This window comes from Alligator sinensis, unplaced genomic scaffold (genome assembly GCF_000455745.1).
Source record: "Alligator sinensis unplaced genomic scaffold, ASM45574v1 scaffold1608_1, whole genome shotgun sequence".
Classification (NCBI taxonomy): Eukaryota; Metazoa; Chordata; order Crocodylia; family Alligatoridae; genus Alligator; species Alligator sinensis.
In genome coordinates, this window is record NW_005843397.1 from 144,937 (window position 1) to 159,600 (window position 14,664).

Genomic DNA, 14,664 nt, shown 5'->3' on the forward strand with positions numbered 1-14,664 from the left:
GGCAGGGTGTACGGGAAGTGGGGCCCTGCGCAGAAAGAGTTTGCCCTCAAATCCTACCACTGATTGTGATGAACACCTCACTTCCCTTCTTTTCTCTTTTTTTCCTTTGAATACCAAGGCACGATGGGTGAGTAAGAAGGAAAATTCCAAAGTGGAGGAGTAAGTGAGCAAGAGAACAAGTGAGACATCTCCAGGATATGCATTGTCACAATGGTGCATTGTCCAGAAACTTGGAACAAGGCCGATATTACAGAAAACAGACACTTGTCAAGATGGCTATGAACCCACAGACAGTGCCAGGAAGGGCACCCCAGGACTGGCAGCAGGATCATGGGTTAATATTACAACTGTTTCAAGGGCAATGGGTAAAAATGAAAGAATTGGTATGGGTGCGCTCACGAGAGGCCAACGTCCACATTACATTATTGAGCCAGCAACAGGAGCTGAGTGAGAAAATCGAAGTAAACAGTGGTGATCTGAGCCACAGAAGGACTGAGGGTACCAAAAATGACAGCAGAAGATGACACTGAAACCTATTTCAAGGCCTTTGTGCTGCATTGGCTGCAGGTTGGGACCAAGGGCAGTGATCTAGGTCCCCTGCCAATTGGTCCAGCCCAAGCAACCTATAGAGCCCTGTCTAAGACCCAGATGAATGACTATCAGGAGGTAAAAAAGTGATACTCTACCAGTTTGAGATTGCCCCCAAGTACTACCAACAACAGTTTCTGGCAAAAAAGAGATGAGAGACAAGCAGCTGAGGGTGCTGGCATAGATGCTGAGAGATTTGATTGAGAAATGGATTCAACCTAAAGGGAAGACAGTACCTAATGTATTGGACCTAAACACTCTGGAGCAGTTCCTCAAGGACCTGGAGGATGATACTCAATGATAGGTGTGGAGGCACCAACCTCAGATGATGGGAGAAGCCCTCCAACTTGCTGAGGCCTTTATGGCAGCCAAAAGGGGGACCTGTCGAGAGAAGCTGATGAAACCTGTGATAATCAGCAACCTGCAACAGGAACCAGTGACCAAAAAAATGGAAGCTCCCTGGAGCCAGTTCTGACTTTCTTGGGGTTCAGGGACCCAAGAGATGGTCTGCTATCGGTGCGGAGTTGCAGGGCACATAGCTCATAACTGCCAGTGGAAGGTGTGGGAATGATGTCCCTGGGAGGAAATCAGCGGGTAGAGTGGCCTGGCATCCACAAACAGGTGGAACACTTCTGCCATGCATGCCCCAAGTGTCAGCTGGATTCAGATGTTACTCCCCCTAAGGCCCCACTAACGCCCCAGCCAGTCAGCCAGAAACCCTTGGACAGGGTGGCCCTAGATATTGCTGGACTGTTCCCAAAGAGTGCTGCAGGCTATCGGTTTGTATTGGTTATCATGGATTATGCCACCAAATACCCCGATGCAGTTCCAATGAAGTCATTTACTGCACCTAGAGTAGCAGAGTTGCTGATCAAATGGCTATCCTATGTGGTCAGGAAATTCTGACTGATCAGGGGACTAATTTAATGTCCAATGTGCTGAAAGGCACCTGTGAAACTGTAAAGATCAAGCAAATGGGGACCTCGTTATATCATACCAAAACAGATGGTTTTGTGGAACAGTTTAATCACACTTTAAAGAATATGATTAAGACTTATATCCAAGAGGATGCGAGGAAGTGGAAGTTGTGCATACCACTCTTGTTATTTTCAATCTGAGAGGTCCTGCAGGCCTCCATGGACTGCTCCCCATTAAAACTGGTGTATGGTCATCACCCTAGGGGACTATTGGATCTTGTCTGTGAAGGCTGGCAAGAGCTAGAGATGGTAAGCATGTGCCAAGGTTTGGAATTAAGAGAATGTTTAGAATGGGTATGGCAAATAGCTCAGGATAACTTAGAAAGAAGCCAAGAATGGCAGAAGGACTATCATGATAGGAGGTTGAAAGAGAGAGAGTTTCAGGTGGGAGACCAAGATTGAGTGCTTTTACCTGATACAATGAGCAAGATCTCTCAACATGTTAAAGGCCTTTGTAACAGGGGACCATCCCTGGCCCCTGTTCCAAAGAGAAGACACCAATGATAGGGGAACAAACTTACCCAGACACAGCCAGCCAGCTGTCCCCACTGAGAGCAGTGGACTGTGCAGGGGAAAGGAGTCAACTCCCGGGCACACGTTGCATGTAGCATGCTCCAGGAGCTGGTGCTGATTGGCTTAGGAACTAGACGACAGGTAGAAAAAACAGTCAGTTCACTTCCTCCAGGGACGGGGAGTGTGCAGGCAGGCTTAGACTGCAGCTCAGAACAGGACTGAATACAAGAGAAGCTGGAAGGAGAGTCTGCATGGTGAGTGCTGGTGGTGGGCCAGCTATGGGAGGCTACACTAGGAGCCAAGGCTGGGATTGGGGAAGCTGGAGTCTGATCTGGAGCCCACCTGGAATGGGGGATTGCCCAAAGTGAAGATCTGATCATCTGTTAAGGGATTGGAACGGGGAGGAAATAAATAAGAGTCTATCGGGTAAGAGGCATCTGTGCATCTGACTGCCTGCAGTTAAGGATTGTTGCCTGAAGGAAAGACCCAGTCTTTGTGGTTTTCAGAACTGTCTGCACCCCTAACTGAACAGACAAAAGGAAAGAAGTGGGGATCGGTCCACTGGTCACCCATTGCTTGTTTGGTGGAATAAGTAAGGATCGAGTAATGACGGACTCAATAATTAATGAAGCATAAGGAAGAGTTAATTGAGCAATGAAACGTATTATTTGATAAAATATAAATAAGGATCAAGTGATGATGAAGTATAAAGAAAGATTAATCAAGTCATGGTAAGTCATAGGTTGAGCATGTACTGTAGACAGTGATAAGGTACAATAGACAATCAGGACTCGTAGTAGAGATATGATATCTCTACTACGATTTCACCTGGATACAATCTGGATACTGTGCGGGCCGGGAGCGACCCGAGCCCTTTTCGCGCTGCACGCGGGCTGTGGCCAGCAGCCCGGGCACGCTGGGGCGGAGAGGGAAGGCCTTCGAGCTGGAATTAGGCACGGACGCGTAGCGGTAGTTTAAAAGATTGTTTCCTTGCACCAAGATGGCAGTGGTGTAGGCTGGAAAACTTGCTTAAGTTGCAGTTACAGACAGGAAAGGAAGAGAGGCGGACAAGAGTTCTAGACTCGTGAACTCTAGCCCAATCCGGCTGAAGGCTCTGAACACGCGAACCCGTCGTGTCAGCCGAAGAAAGTACTCGTCCGGAAGAGCTCTGAATAAACTCACACGAAGTTTGCTAGGCTCCGTGGGTCCGGCTCCTTTTGCGCGCAGGAAGGGATACGTCTAGGAATCTATCGGCGACGGGGAGAGGCTAGAGGTTGATCAGACCTCTGTTGCCTGCTTTAAATGCACTGGGTCCGTAAGGATCCGCAGCGCTTAGAGATCTTCACACAGCGTGAAGTCTCCTCCTCCCTTGTTCGTGGAGTCCTCCAACTTGGGCGGAAACCACCCAAGCCTCTTATACGGCTAGCAAGCCAATCACTAGCCGCCACGTGTGAATAATTTAGAACTGGCCAATAATGGGACCCGAATTAGCATACAAATGGCGGGAACTCTTTGCAACGAGCATTTCTGTGCTGCAACAAAGAAATGCACCCTGCAAAGAAAGCTTCAAATTGGCGGGAAATTCTCCCTTGCACCGGGGTTCTCTTTTGCAGCAGAAAACTCCACCGTGCAAAGAAGCTGCAATTTAGCGGGGACAATTTAGCAGTGCCGAAGCACACACAAACAAAAATCACACCCTTTGGGTTGTGACAGATACAAGGTACAATAGAGTAATACAAGGAAATGGAAAAGGATTGGCGTCACTCCAAAGCATAACCAAATATGGAAAACGCTGTTAGGTATGTAATTGTGATTAAACCATGCGGCTTCAGACTTCTCCAAAACTCAGCAAAAAAGACTAACCAAATCAGTGAAGGTCTCCAAGGGAACAGAGATCCCTGGTCAGTGGACCTCTGAAATCCCAAATATGTAAGTAGTGTCTTTATTAATGCAAATAAGTCTTTGCTGTTGTGTATCTTGATAAAGTTTTTGAGTTGTGACTGAAATAGTTTCGCTGGTCACCAGTCTCACTCTCAACCCCAGTTAAAAATTAGGGTAACAAATTAGCATCCCAGGGTGGGCATGAGAATGAAATGATCAGTGTGAAAAGCTTTAAGGTAACTGCGGAAAAGGGTTGCAAGCTGTTTCGTGGTGTAGGGTGCTCAGACCAAATTAGGCTGAGGGCAGCCTAGGGAGTATTACCCCTTGGGTTAATGAGCTTGATGGCAGTCAATACCACCAGAAGATAAGAGAGTTAGAAGCTAAATTGGAGTGCCACAGGGAATTGTGGCAGCGATGCAGGGAAGATGTATGGGGGGTCAAGCCTAGTAAAAAGGAATTAGAAGACTGTGATGATGATAACCCAGCTCTATATCCTCCCTAGTACAATGATGGAGATGAATGTTGGGATGGGACTCCCCATTTCCTAGTTATTAGGGTCAGAAGGGACCTATTAGATCATCAAGTCTGACACCCTGCCCTGAGCAGGAAAGAGCGCTGGGGTCAGGTGACCCCAGCCAGGTGTCTGTCCAATCTCCCTTTTTATATTTCCAAGGAAGAGGACAACACCACCTCCCTTGGAAACCTGTTGCATATTTTGGTGACCCTCACTGTAAAGAACTTTTTCCTGATGTCCAGCCTGAATTTGCTCTCTTTTAACTTGTGTCCATTGTTTCTAGTTACCCCAACTATCACCCTGGTAAACATAGTATCCCCGACTTCCTGCTGAGCCCCCAGATGAGTTTGCACAAGGTCATAAGATCACCTCTCAACCTCCACTTGTGGAGGCTAAAGAGGTTCAGGTCTCCCAATTGGTTCACATAGGGTGTTTTCTGTAGGCCTTTAACCAGACAGGTGGCCCTCCTCTGAACCCTTTCCAGGTTATCCACATCTCTCCTGTAGTGCAGCAACCAAAACTGGATGCAGTACTCCAGCTGCAGCCTGACCAATGCCGCATAGAGGGGAAGTATCACCTCCCTGGACCTTTCTGTGATGCACCTGCTTATGCAACATAGAGTGAGGTTAGCTTTACTTATTACCTCATCACTTTGGCGACTCATGTTCATTTTGGAGTCAATTATGACTCCAAGGTCGCTTTCCGCAGTTGTGCTGCTTAGAGTGGTGCCTTCCAGGCTGTAGGAGTGCTGATGATTCTTCCTCCCCAGGTGCGGCACATGAAACTTGTCCTTGTTAAACAGCATCCTATTCTGTTCCGCCCACCTCCCCAGCCTGTCCAAATCCACTTGGATTTGCTCCCTGCCCTCTAGTGTGTCTAGCTCCCCCCATAGTTTGGTGTCGTCAGCAAACTTGGGCAGGGTGCTTACTGCTCCCTCATCCATGAAAATATTGAATGAAATAGTGAAAATATTGAATAGTACCGGTCCCAGGACAGAGCCTTGGGGGACTTTGCTGCCTACATTTCCCCAGGCAGAAACCGACCTGTCTACCACCACTCTCTAGGTGCATCCCATAAGCCAATTTTCCACCCACCGGACTGTGTAATAATCTACACTGCAGTTTTTTTAGTTTATTTATAAGAAGTGGGTGTGACACTGTGTCAAAGGCCTTTTTAAAGTCTAGGTCAACAACATCTACCTCTGTTCCCTCATCCAAGCATTTTGTGACCCAGACATAAAATGTAACTAGGTCAGTCAGGCAGGATCTGCTTGCTATGAACCCATACTGATTGCCTCTTAGCATTATTTTACCCACTGGTCCCCTGCAAATGTGATCTTTAACAATTTTGTCAAAGGTCTTGCCAAGAATAGAGGTGAGACTAACCAGCCTATAGTTACCTGGTTCCTCCTTTTTCCCCTTCTTGAAAATAGGGACCACACTGGCCCTTTTCCAGTCCTCTGGGACTTGTCCTGAACGCCACGAGTGCTCGAACAGTTGCGCCAGTGGGTCCGCTATGACTCCAGCTAATTCCCTAAGTACCCTAGGGTGAAGTTCATCAGGGCCTGGTGACTTAAATACATTCAGCCCCTCCGGATGCCCCCTTACTAGGTCTGCATGAACCGCTGGTGAGTTGGTATCTATCCTGGGCTTGTCTAAAGTCCTAGTTTCATAGTTGGTCAGGTCGGAAGGGACCTGAGCAGATCATCAAGTCCGACCCCCTGCCATGGCAGGAAAGAGTACTGGGGTCAAACGTCCCCAGTGAGGTATTCATCCAACCTCCTCTTAAAGACCCCCAGCACCACTTCTCTTGGAAGTTGGTTCCAGATCCTAGCTGCCCTGACAGTGAAGTAGCGCCTCCTGATGTCTAGCCTGAATCTACCCTCTGCCAGCTTGTAACAGTTATTTCTTGTCACCCCTGGAAGTGCTCGGGGGAACAGGGACTCCCGCAATGCCTGCTGGTCCCTCCTGACTAGTTTGTAAACGGCCACTAGATCCCCCCTCAGCCTTTTCTTGTGGAGGTTGAACTGGTTCAGGTCCCTCAACCTCTCCTCATAGGGCCTGCCCTGCTAACTCCTGATCATGCGGGTGGCCCTCCTCTGGACCCTCCCCATGTTGCCCACATCCCTCTTGAAGTGCGGCGCCCAGAACTGGACGCAGTACTCCAACTGAGGCCTGACCAGCGTTGCATAGAGGGGGAGGATCACCTCCTTGGACCTGCTTGAGATATATCTGTGGATGCATGCTCCCCATCGAGGCCCGGGAACCTCGCCCATGCCCACACTCATTTTCCAAGCTGGCAAAGCCCTCAGCCAGGTGGAGGGCTTCCTCACTGGTCTGGGGTTGGTGTTTCCATACCCACACCTGGGTGTCTTCCTCCAAGTCCCAGAGGAATTACTCCAAGAAGACCTGGTCGTTGACCCCCTCCCGGTTGAACCAGCCTGTTGGTAGCCATTTATTAAGTGTATCCTGCAGGTATTGCAACAAACTGCGAGGCCGCCAGACCTCTTTTGGCTTTCAGGCTCAAAACGCCTGTCTGTAGCTCTCTGGGAAAATCTTGAGTCTGTATAGGATCGCAGTCTTAATGGTATCATAATCTCGGGTGTCCTCCCTTGACAGGGCCTGACAAGTGGCTTGGGCCTGGTCAATCACCAGGGCGCCCAACTGGTGAGCCCGCTGCCTGCAATCCAAGCCTATCTGAAGGGCGGTCCTCTCAAATGCCTCTATATAGGCCTCAGGATCGTCTTCCAACGTCATTCGTGGCATCTTAAACAGGGCGGCATTACACTGCATCCACTCCTGCTGGTGTGCCTAACACTGTATCTCTAACACTTGCCCTATGGCTTGGATGGCAAGCATTAGTAGCTCTGCATGGGCTATCTCCAGTGGCTGCATGTCTGCTTGGCCCGGGTCGTGATTTCTATCCTATTAATGCCGACATTCAAAAGGGTTCCCAGTCAATGCACCACTGTGGAAGCACCTAAGGTAGGGTACGATGAGTGCCATACCATCCGTCCTGAGCAGGGCCCCTCTCCCCTCAACTCTTCTGCCATGACTTGGTGTTATTGAATAAAAGGAGGGGTTCAGTGGTGATCCTCTTCCTGGGGACCACGGGGAAGGTGGTACTCACAGTCTTGACGTGATGTTCCGTGGGGCTCTGCCTCCCCTACACCCCGTCCACTTGCCAACCGGCAGTGCAGCCTGTGTTGTTCTGCTGTGCCCTATAGACCTCTTTCCCCAGGGGACCAGCATCGGTGCAGGTACTGGTGCACTAGCTCGGCTGTCACGGGAGCTAGGGCTTTTGCCTGAGGTGCTGATGAGTGAGGCTCTCGCTTGCTGGCATCTTCCTCGCCGCCTCTGGGTAGAACATCTGTAACGATCTTCAGTAATGTAGGCAGCTGGATAAAAGGGGGAGGGGTGGACTGGCTCCTCCCTCCCTGCCTTGCCCAGGGACTCCACTCTCCCTGCTCTAGATGCTGGCACTGAGCTGGCTGCAACCCTCCTGTTTGTCATGGGAGCCTCACCACACAGGTGTGCTCCCTCTCTCCTCCCCTGCCAGGTTCCGGTGGGGCTTTTTAATTCTCCCACGGCAGCTGCTCCTGCCACCATGATTGGCTCAGCTTTTCCCCACCCCAGGAACAGCTGATTAACCAGCCGGTGTAATGCCGGCTCGTGCAGCCGTGGCCGCGGCTCCTGCTCTGGCTGTGCTCCCGGAGGTAAGTTTCCCTGGGGGTGGGTGGTCTGCTTGTTTGGCTTGGGGCCTGCAGGGTCTGCCCCATCCCCTTCAAGAGCCTGTGGGGGCTTCCTGCTGCCACACCCTCCCTAACTAATTTTTCTGAGTTTACCAAAGTTGGCCTTCCTGAAGTCCAGCATTTCTGCCCTACTAGTTATCTTCCTCACCTTTCGCCAGATAGTGAACTCTATCAATAGGTGGTCACTATCCCCTAGGTTACCTTGTAGCTGCATATCCCCCACCAAGTCATCTTCTGTGGCCAGTACCAAGTCTATCAAGGCATTACCCCTGGTGGGGACATGTACCCCCTGTGATAGGTGAAGGTCCTGCAAGGAGGTTAAAAACTTATGTGAACAGGCAGACCTGGATGCCTGCTTCTCCCAGCAGATGTCTGGGAAGTTTAAGTCCCCCATGACATCCAGGTCCTTTGAGCGCACCGCCTCTGGGAGCTGCCTCAAGAATTCTAGGTCTAACTTGTCCCCCTGGTGTGGAGGTCTGTAATAGACCCCTACTACTAGGTCTCTTTCCATTGGCCATCCCCGTATGCCCCCTTGAAGAAGGAGCTGCAAGGTTTAAAGAACAACTGCTAGGGGCCTATGGCTCCTTTTCCTATGGCTGAAAAGGTCTCCATGCATGTAGTGGCACGGAATGGGCAAAGAACTACCCGTAACACTCAGCTCCTATCTGGACAGGAGGCAGTTGCCATTGATAAAAATCTGGGACCCATAAATGGGAATAATATATGGGATTGGTTATATTCCCTACATCAGATATGCAACAGTGGAAGATGAGTAAAAAATTGTAACAGTGGTGTAACAAAACCAGGGCTCCAGGGGCAGCCATGATGCCTCCTGGGGGCTGCATGGATCCTGTCCTGCTCTGGCTCCGAGGTTATTCTCCCTCTTCCTTTGCCTACTACATCTTTTGTGGAATAACTGGAATGTGAAAAAGGAGGCTGCCCCAGGGCGTCCAAGTGATTCTTAGTCTGTGTTTGGCCAGACAGTCCTTCCTGGATCCCCTGCATGCCATCCTGTCCCTCATGCCAAGTGGGCCCTCCTGGCCTATCCATGCCCAAGGGCACCGGCTGCCTTATGGGCTATTGAAGGCCTCCAACCTCCCCCACAGGCTCACCCATACCTTGCAGATGTAATCAGTAATCCCTTAGCTGGGGCACTTTGCCCCCTAGCCAGTATCAGGCCACGTCAGGTTTCTATGCCTTTATTGGGGCTTCTGTATTACAGGCCTCCACCCTTTATCTCTTGTTGGTCCCCTTAGCCTAGTCCCATTGTACTGGACCTGGCTTCTGAGCTCCAGCCTATTTCTCATCCTTCTTGACTTTGGGCCTCTGGCCTTGGCCCTTTGAAGTGAGGCTGTCACAGTGCCTGTGACACTTCATCATGGTCAAGTGCTGGATACCATCCCAGAGGCTCCTGGACACAGTGAGCCTGTAGGTGACCTCCCCTGGCCCTGGGGAACAACTGGAGATCTCTTCTCTGCGAAGTGATAGGGCTGTAATGCAGACACCCGCAGAGCTCGGAGAGTCCTTTCAGGGGAGGGTGTTCTGCCCAGGGAGGCTGAGCCTGATGTAGGGGAGGACTGATGCAAAGGTGGGGGTGAGAAGGGGCAGGGCCCTTCCCACAGTCTCCAGACCCCTTGCTACAGCTCTCCCTCCACAAGCAGGGCTGACTGGGCTGGCTCCACAGTGGGAGGCATCCCTAGTTGTGAGCTGCACCATGGAGCAAGTTCCCACCCAGGAAAGCCAAATGGGGGCTTGATGGGGTTTGCTGCACCCCCCTGGCCATGAATCTGAGTCCTCACCAGGGGGGTGGCTGGGATAATCGCTGCCCTGATCAGCTGGAGCTGGGAACACTGAGGCTGCCCTTCCTGCAGTTCAGTCCCAAGCTCAACTCCCCTTCCTCCTGCTACAAGCCAGCCAACCCTAATGAGAAATTCTCCTGTCCTCCTCCAAGGCCCGTCAGCAACGCACAGGAGCTACCATAGCTGGTGCCAGTGAGGATTTAGATCCTGAAGCCATTTCCCATGTACCCCAAGAGAAGCTGAAGAAACTAAAGGCTGCATTAGAAAAAGGAGACCTCACTGCAGCAGCAAAAAATGCCCAAGAGATGCTAGATGATGCAGAAAAAATTAGTCTCCATATTGCCATCACAGGGGTCACAGGCTCTGGCAAATCATCCTTTCTCAATGCCATGCGTGGCCTGGATGATGGAGATGAGGGTGCAGCTGACATAGGAGTGTTGGAAACAACATCTAAGCCTGCTCCTTTCCCACACCCCCAGGACCCCAACATCACCTTCTGGGACCTGCCAGGGATTGGGACGCCAGCATTTCCAGAGGACACCTACCTCCAACAAGTAGAGTTTGGCCGCTACGATTTCTTCATCATCATCTCTTCCACGCGGTTCACAGACAAGGACATCAAACTGGCCCTTGAGATCCAGAGCCTGGGGAAGTCCTTTTACTTTGTGCGCTCCAAGGTGGATCAGGATTTGGACAACGAGCGAAGACTGTACAATGAGTCAGGATTCCTGAAGAAACCTTCTGCTTCACGCTGACTTCACTACAGCGAGGCCGCAATCCTGGATAGCATCCGAGAAAACAGCATCTGCAACCTGAGGACGGGAGGGGTGGAGTCCCCACGGGTTTTCCTTGTCTCGAGGTGGCACTTTGACAAGTACGATTCTCCCCAGCTGCAGGACACTCTTGTGGACGAGCTCCCCAGTCACAAGCGTCTCACTTTTCTCCGCTCCCTGCCCAACATCTCTAAAGAGACTTTGAAGAAGAAAAAGAAACGCTTGATGACACAGATATGGCTCAAAAGCTTAGCTTCATTAGGAGCTTCTGCTGTTCCTGTGCCAGGCCTTTCTACTGTTTGCGATGTAGCTATTCTGGTGACGTCCCTGAAACAGTACTGCCAGGACTTTGGCCTGGACAAAGAGTCCCTTGCCAAGCTTGCTAGGCACACGAACAAGTCCTTCAAAGAGCTGAGAGCTGTGATAAAATCTCCCCTGGCCGATGAAATCACAAAAGATCTCGTCATTAAGCTCCTGTTGAAGACGGTAGGTGGGGCAGTGCAATACCCTCTGTTGTTCCTGAAGGCCATCCCCGTGGCGGGCACTGTGATTGGTTCAGCGGTGTCAGCTGCCATTTCTTTTCCTACCACGTACTTCATGTTGCGGGGGTTCCTGGAGGATGTTGCTGATGATGCCATACACGTGCTGGAAAAAGCTTTGGAGAGGGAATCATCTAAATCAGATGAGCCCCAGCAATAAGTCAGCACTGGCTCTGCGAGAGGGATGCACGAAGTGGGAACCCATTGGTGCTGTCTTCCTTGTTGCCCTGTTCCTGGGAAAGCAGCCTAAAGCTAGCCACATGCTTAGGAAATGCCCAGAAAACACCTTCCCTACAAGCCTGCAACTCCCCGGGCACCTTGAGCCCAGTGCCCACGTTCTGTCTTCTCATAGACAATGATGGTTGGAAGGGAGCTCAGGAGGTCACATCTAGTCCAACCCCTGCTCCAAGCAGGACCAGCCCCACCTACATCATCCCAGCCAGGGCTTTGTCCAGCCGCATCTTAAAAACTTCCAAGGATGGAGATGCCACAACCTCACTAGGTAACCCATTCCAGTGCTTTACCACCCTCCTTGTGAGAGAGTTTTCCCTAATATTCAACTTAAACCTTCCTTGTTTTTTTTTTTTCTCTCCAAATTATCATTCCATTTCCTATCATCATTGGACATAATCATAATCTAAAGCCCCGCAGTGCTGGTCCGACAGTGCAATGTGAGATGCATACCAGATACTTCTTCAAGCATATTATTTTCGCTGGTTTTGGCATAGCAGATACCTTCAGAAAAGGGGACAATCTTCATCTACATAATATATATAACTCAACTGAGTAAAACTTGATGAAAAAATGCTGTATTATGCTTCCCATAGCATCAAGCCTAATATAATAACATTGGTTAATGACTCAGTATTAGGTAAAGTGAGTCTCATTGGCTACTACAGCAGCCAGCTCTGGGAAGGGGTGTCACAGCTGGATATAACAGAGCCCCCCACCATTGCGGACGGCGTTGGGTAGTGCAGGGAGGCAGGCCAGGACTGTGACCAACCCTTCGTCCATCCATCTTCCAACCTGTGGTCAAGGACATCTGAGATGTAGCTGGCTCTGAGGTGGGCCATGAGAGGGCTGGGTCGACTGGGGTCTCCTCACCCAGGGGCATTGGGAATCCACAGGCTGGGACCCTCTGTCCCAGGTGGCCTATGCCCCCTTGGGTTGCTGGGCATCTAGGCTAGGCTTGGGGGGTGGGTCTGGGCAGCAGCGTAGGGGCTCCACTGGTGCATCTCGTGCCCAGTTCTGCACCCTGTCTGCTGAAGAATGGCCATCTTCCCCACCATTGCAGGCAGAGGATTGGGGGGGAGGTGGGGGGACAGTGTGGGCACAGACCCCCCACCCACTGGTGCCCCTCACTTCTGACCTGCAGCCCCTGCTCTCACAGTCCTACTCGGGCCCTTCACTCCCAGCCCCCATCACCCCACCCCTTCCCTGCCAGGCTCTGAGCCCCTGCCCCGGAGCCCCACCCCCACAGTGCCCCCTGGTGGTGTCCCCAGGCATAAGGGGCAGTTGAGACCAAACCCCCGGATTAGTGGCCAGGCTGGTCCAGGAGCCTGGTCACTAATCCCAGGTGTCCGCACTCCGTACCTGCCTGCTCTCAAACTCAGACCCCCCTTCCTTCCTAAAGAGCTCTGGCATCTGGGTTTCATGCCCCCACCACCGCTTTTACCCCCCACCCCAGGCAGGGAGGGGACCCAGGGGTCAGGGCTACCCTCTCTCTTTCCCCTGCCTCCTTCCCCACTTCTGCTACCTTCAATCAGCAGCACCAGGACCAGGAGACCCCAGAGGGTATTTGGAAGGGGTGGCTGCAAGGCATCACAGGGCCTGAACCCGCCGGGGGTTCCTGGGGCGCAGCTGGAGTCAGCTGCTCAGGTCCTGCTCAGGGGCAGGGGGTCTATATACAGCTCCCGTCTCTGCCCCCTTCCCACACCAGCTGCTACCCCCCACAAACCTGTGCCCCGGTGCCATCCATTGGATCCAAACCAACACATGGATCTGTCTGGAAGTGCTGGACCCCGAGGGAGGGTCATCAGGACAGGAGCCCCGCTTGCCCTGCTGGTGCCCCTCACTCCTGATCTGTAGGCCCTGCCCCCCCAGCCATGATGTATGTGATATCATACATGGGAGCAGGGCGTGGGAGGTGGGAGCAGGCCTCCCACTCCTCTCTCACTCCCTCCCCGTGCTGTGGTTGGGCCAAGACCTTGAGCATAGCCCAGCCCAGAGCTGCCCCAGGAACCTGGGCCAAGGTCCAAGGTCACAGACCTGGGATGAAGCGAGCTCTGGGGTGGGGAGTCAGGGCTGGGTGCATCAGGGCACCTGAGCTGCAGCTGGCTCTGGGGTGGGGGTGCACGGGGGGAAAGAGCCAGGCACAGCTTGGGGAATGGAGCCCAGGAGTCGGGGGCCTTGTCACAATCCTACTTGGCTCCCCCCTTTTCACCCGTGTGTCATTGCAGTGAGGCACCTGCGGCCCCCAGAAGTGGTGAAAGCTGCGAGACCAGGCAGAAGCATCTAGGGTGGGGTCACGATCCTGAGAGAAATGGGCATTGGCAGCTATGGAGCAGGGAGAGAGGGGCATAGCCTCTACATCCACACAACATCAGAAGATGAAGCTAAACGAGTGCTGAGAGGCACAGTCCCCTCCCTGGTCTTGCACCTGATGGGTCATAGACTCAGAGTCCCAGATGTCCCCTAGAGGTCACCTCTGGTCCAGCCCCTTGCAGAGGGGACAGAGCCTAGTCCACACAGTCCCATACAACTGAATTCTCCACCCTACATAAACCTGCCCTTGCCCCGGACACAACACAAGCTGCATACCCTAATAGGTGGAAGGGTGCTGGCCTTTGTGTGGCTGCAGGATGCTGCCTGTCTCCCCATGGGACAAAGCTGTAGCTGCTGATTACTGGGGTGTGCTATAGTAGGGGCATGGCCACAGTGCACCAATGTCCAGTGTAGGGGCTCAGCCCCTCCCAGCATGGCCCTGCCTCTTGCATCCTGCCCAGCCTGGGCAGTCCCTGGGCACAAGGACCCAGCTCCCTGGTGGCATGACTAGGCTGCTCCATCTCACCCCCTGCACCGAGTGTGCCTAGTCTAAGCCCCATTTCAAACCCATGTCTGTGCCCTGAACTGAGCATGTCCGGTCTCAGCCGCATCTCACACCCATGTCTGTGCTGTGCACCAAGCATGCCTGGTCTTAGCTCCATTTCACACCTGTATCTGTGCCTTGCACTGTGTGCGCCTGGTCTCAGCCTCATCTCACACCTATGTCTGTGCCCTGCACTGTGTGTGCCTGGTCTCAGCCTCCCCCTGCCCGCCTGAGGCAGGGA

At 52.2% G+C, this 14,664-nt stretch overlaps 1 protein-coding gene across 1 annotated transcript; it reads left to right on the plus strand.

Annotated features, from left to right (window-relative positions):
* The first annotated feature begins 2,259 nt into the window (after positions 1 to 2,259).
* LOC102372277 (interferon-inducible GTPase 5-like) lies at positions 2,260 to 11,785 on the plus strand. Its single transcript, XM_025195090.1, has 2 exons — positions 2,260 to 2,332; positions 10,176 to 11,785. The coding sequence occupies exons 1-2, from the start codon at positions 2,330 to 2,332 to the stop codon at positions 10,776 to 10,778; spliced, it is 606 nt and encodes a 201-aa protein (XP_025050875.1). The 5' UTR covers positions 2,260 to 2,329; the 3' UTR covers positions 10,779 to 11,785.
* Positions 11,786 to 14,664: the final 2,879 nt, after the last annotated feature.